The sequence below is a fragment of the Rutidosis leptorrhynchoides genome, chromosome 4 (assembly GCF_046630445.1).
Source record: "Rutidosis leptorrhynchoides isolate AG116_Rl617_1_P2 chromosome 4, CSIRO_AGI_Rlap_v1, whole genome shotgun sequence".
In the NCBI taxonomy this organism is placed as follows: domain Eukaryota; kingdom Viridiplantae; phylum Streptophyta; class Magnoliopsida; order Asterales; family Asteraceae; genus Rutidosis; species Rutidosis leptorrhynchoides.
The window spans coordinates 497576873-497581899 of NC_092336.1; the positions used below are offsets into that span (position 1 = coordinate 497576873).

At 44.0% G+C, this 5027-nt stretch overlaps 1 protein-coding gene across 1 annotated transcript; it reads right to left on the reverse strand.

Annotated features, from left to right (window-relative positions):
* Positions 1-4230: 4230 nt before the first annotated feature.
* LOC139842411 (uncharacterized) lies at positions 4231-4794 on the reverse strand. Its single transcript, XM_071832554.1, has one exon. It carries the CDS (start codon positions 4792-4794, stop codon positions 4231-4233), a length of 564 nt encoding a protein of 187 aa, XP_071688655.1.
* Positions 4795-5027: the final 233 nt, after the last annotated feature.

The following is a 5027-nucleotide window of genomic DNA, read 5'->3' on the forward strand; positions in this document are numbered from 1 at the left end:
CTCCCCCACTTAAACTCGATCACGTCCTCGTGATCTTCTCCAATTAACCAATCCAGGACTACTCAACGGCCCTCAATCCTAAGTTCCAATCAGAACCTTCTTAGACAATTCTTCCCAATGAATCACCTTTAACAACTAAAATCGTCACCCGCGATTTATCAAAACCACAATCCTAGCACTAAAACCTCTTCAAGTCCCCATATCGGGAAAAACTCAGCCAATCTCGTACCGAGATATCAACCCTATAGTGTACCCTTTCCAAGTACAATGCTAAAAACAACCAAATATCGACCTAAGGTCAACAACCCAAACGATGAAGACCAAGTAAAGACGAATCCTTACGGATAACACTTACCATCTAACACCCTTAGTAGTGCGCAAACATTGCTAATACGCAACTACCCAATTACGTGAGCAAAATACGGCTATTACATCACTAATCACACAACATGGTCCTTAAGACCGAACCATCAGAGCTTAAAACAACCAGTGGTTCTCAAGTCCAACAACGCGAAGGTTAGTTCACACGAAACCCATGGTGTACAAAAACAGCTATCGTGATATATCCGTAGTGTGCAAAAACGGCTATTGCGACACTACCAACCATATGTGAGCGAAACACGGCTATCGCATCACTGTTTACCAACGTGTGAGTAAAAATCGGCTATCACTCACAACCATGTGCACAAAACGGCTATGTGCACAATTTATACGGGCAATTAGCATCATAACCCTACAAGTAACGGTTCCTTCCAAAAACCGCTCACCATCAATCACAACCACGAGTGGTTAACGAAGAGCTAATCCTTCCGGATATCCCTCGTCACCTATCTTAAGTCAAACGCGGTCAACATAGAGATAACCCCAAATAAACACCACATAATCACCTTGTAGTTCACAAAATGGCTATTGTGTAACTACCACCCAAGGTATACGATAATGAGGCATCGTAACCTTTCTCAAAGTCCCATTACTCTATTCCCAAAGGTAACCACACGGCTACCACAATCGAGCCAAGAACCACCCATATTACTCATAGACACAACAATAATTCCCTAGAAGAGAATCCGGCATACACATCCCTTAACCGAGGGATCTTACTTTGCTCGTCGGACACGTAACTTATCTCCCAATGAGATTTACCACCTTACCACCTCGGTGATAATTTAAATCCAAAAACCATAAGTACAATTTATTCCAAATCGTACTTTTACCATAATCGACCAATGTAGGTCTCGACACTAGCTTCGAATCCCTACGAGCATCATCCAAATATCACTGCAATATAACACCTTCGTGCAAGAGTACAAACTCCCCCACTTAGGACTCCGCTTCGTAACCACATCATCGAATAATAGCATCCCGTGGAATGACCACTTATCAACATACACAACCAATATCCTCATTGGTCATAGTCCTTGAATTCTCGCGAATTCGTCCTTAACAATAAATCCCGACGCTAAACACATGCTCACTTTCGCAGAAAGAGTGACCACTAACCTAACAACTAATGCGCCAAATCGCATTACCGTAACTCCTATGAGAGAGACGAGGTTCACCCGTCTTGCATCTCTTAATACGCACGTTACCATAATCTTGCTCCAACCTTGAGCATACGAAGGAATTTAACCTATCCTTAAACTCTTTGAACGAAGAGTCTACCACAATTTACACCAACCTTACACTTGCAATAATCCAATTGCTATAGTTTGTCAAATTTCCACCTAGTCACTCATGTACCTAAGGGTTTCTATCCGGTACCCTAAGTACAATGTAACCGCAACACCATCGGAGTCGAATACCACGCTAGTAGGTATGAAAGAGGCACCTAACGTTGCGTCCCGTAGACTCCATTTCCAACATACATCGAGACCCAAAACACTCGATCTCAAGGGTTCTATCCACCCGTCGAACCTCATGGTTCAACAACTTCAACACGAAAGAAAAACGCTCTAATAATCGAACACCAATGCACATACCTATGGCTTGGTAGAAACATTTCCTAACACTAAAGAATGCTTGGTTGCACCAAGTCTTACGCCCTTCGCCCGACAACCAAACGTCATCATAGGGTGTTTCCATTAGGATTGCCACCCATACTAATACTACGTATTACCGCCATGCATTCGTCCCCAGGGCGCATTTCCACGAGTCAACGACTCAAAAGCTACCCCGGTGCACTATCATCAAAATCGCTAACAAACCGAATCTTCACCGAGTTCACTAATCCCGCACCCTTATGGGTACCTTTGAAACATACACTCACTTGAGACTAATTAGGCCACGAAACAAAGTTTAAGTCTCTAATACATACATGAATCCATCGGCACACAATAAACAATAATAAGGCATATTTGTACCAAAGACGAAAATACCTGAAACATCATCGTTGGACCCTTGCGCTTCACTGACCCTCAGATAGTCACGCTCTAACCTCCTAACCCGATCGACAAACGATTCGGAGCACTCCGACTTACGGTGTCCCTTCTTTTGGAAAATAAAGCACTTGATTGTGCTTAAAGGTACACTCGTACAATCCCGTTCCAAATGACCTCGTCCTCCACACCTAAAGCACGTAGGCCCATAACCTCCCTTAATCCTCTTCTTCACTTTTTCAACACCTTCGGGCGTACTTCTCGCCCTCTTACTAGGAACACCTCTTGATTCCAACTTTCTCTTACCCAAAGAGTGATCCGCAAATTTTGGAGCATGAGATTTAATCCCCATAGTTGCTCCTTTATCACCGACACCTTGAGGTTTAGGAAACCTCTTTTCTAACTCTCCCTTCACGACCTTAGGCACTTGGTCTCGGACCATCTCGGTCACTATTCCCTCGAACGACTCTTGGAGAACTTGTTTAACCTTGTCGGCGAAAATTGAAATATAGCGTTCGAACTCGGCCTCAATCCTTAACGTTAACTCATCCTTCCCTTTGTGAATAGGCTCATTCGTTCCACATCTATCTTCCGTTTTCATTCTAAGGAATGCAAACGATTAGATCACGAGCGTGTAAACCATACGCACAACACCATTCCATCTTGCTAAACACTCGTCGTACATAACTTGTTAGACATGATTTGCACCCGTAATAAGGTTTGCAAGTCCTTATTACGCATACACGCCGTATCAACTTGTTAGTACAACGACTGCCCCGCTCGATGATATAAACAAACACAAACAAATTCTACACGACAAATCACACGCGAGAATTATTATCACAACACAATAATATATTAATAATATCTGCATTACTAATATAAACGTTAGTCCACTTACAAACGAGGCACTAACTATAACCCGTTCCGACCCGTAATCCTACAAGTCCCGCAACAAATTAAGCACACACAAAAGTCTAAGTCTAGGCACCTATCTCAAGTCACCTAAATCCCTTAGACCATGCTCTGATACCACTTGTAACGACCCAAACCAACCCGCGAACAAACCACGTGAAAATACAAAATAAAATAAAAAATTGCTGCACAGTGAACTGTTAGCCGAAATAGTATTTAGACAATTAATGCTAGAAGAAAGATGAGCGGAAGCACCTGTGTCCATGTGCCAACCGGCATTGCCAAAATCATGAAGAGTATCGGTAGTAAAATCCTGTGGAATAGCAGTAGGGTGTCCAGAAGAACCATTCTTGGGCTGGTGTGATCCAGTGAGAACATGGGCTTGCGGCCCAATGGTGGTAGCAGCAGGCGAACCGAGATATGGGGCTGGATAATACGTAGGCCCAAAGGCAGTGGGGCTGGCAGCGTGTTGTATTGGACTCAAAACAGGGACAGCCCAGTTTTCTTGTGGGCTAACGGTAGGAAATCCTGGCGGACTGACCTGCTGGGCCAGCGGAGTGCGAGCCCGAAAGTGAAACGGTAACGTGGGCTGTGAGTTGACGGATCGGGTCGAACCTTGATGGGTGATTAAACGTTGTTGGGCCGCTATAATTTCAAGAAGCTGAGCCTGGGATGGAATGTTGGACCGAGAAACACTTGAGCCTGAGTTTGAACCCGAATTTGAGCGACCACGTTGATGCAGATAGCGACATGTTGCCCCGAACCTACAGTGACCCCTATTGAAGTTTCGACAGACAGGTGTACTAGGGGTGGGACGTGAAGATGCGACTGATGTGGTGGCGGTTTGTGCTACCAAGACAGTGGGTGCCGATGGAGTACCAGATGTGTCCAAGGGTTGATTTAAACGAGTCAATTCCATTTGTTCTAACGTGATCATGGATCAAACGGTCTCATAACTCGGGAAGGGATTGTTATGAAGTATGATGTGTTTTGCGTGAGGGAACCGGCCATTGAGTCCATGTATCGCGTAAGTGACAAGGTCTTCATCTTGGATGGTGGTGCCGAGATTAGCAAGCATGGCGGAGATACTGTCTATTTTTCGAAAATATTGTTCGGGTGTGAGATCGCCAATATTGAGGGCACGTAACTCGGAGGTGAGTTCCACTACCTTGGATCGTTTATTGTCTTGAAAAATCTTTTTCAAGAATTCCCATGCTGAGTAGGCGGTTTTCGGTTGTGTGTTTAGAAGCCGTTCTAGGTGAGGCTCGGAGATCGTGAGGTAGATCCACCCAAGAACGGCTGCGTCAGCCTTTTTTGTTTCTTCGTCATCGTTGGTTGTGACGGCTGATTCAAGAAAAGCAGAAACGTTGTAGGTGGAGCAGTGGTTTGCGAAAAGAGTGCTCCAATGCGTGTAATTAAGTTTAGCGAGATCTAGTTTAATTGGTATAAGGTGCGTAACCGAGGTGACGGTGTAGACTTTATCATACTTGCCGGATGGCGCCATGGAAGATGTAATGATGATAATCGGCTGTAAAAAAACAAACAGGTGCTGCTGTGAGGATGATGATCGGCTATAAATCGTCTACACCCTAAAAAACGGTAGAAACTTCTTGATTGGTGGCTTTGAGAAAACAAATAATACAAATATACAATATTTGTTTGATGCGTGGTGCTATAGAAACACGATGCCAAAGATTCTGCCCCTAACTTAATTAAATCTTAATATGCAATATCAAT

Excerpts from the sequence above, each read along its gene's own strand:
- LOC139842411 (XM_071832554.1), bottom strand. The coding sequence starts at position 4,794 with ATGGCGCCATCCGGCAAGTATGATAAAGTCTACACCGTCACCTCGGTT.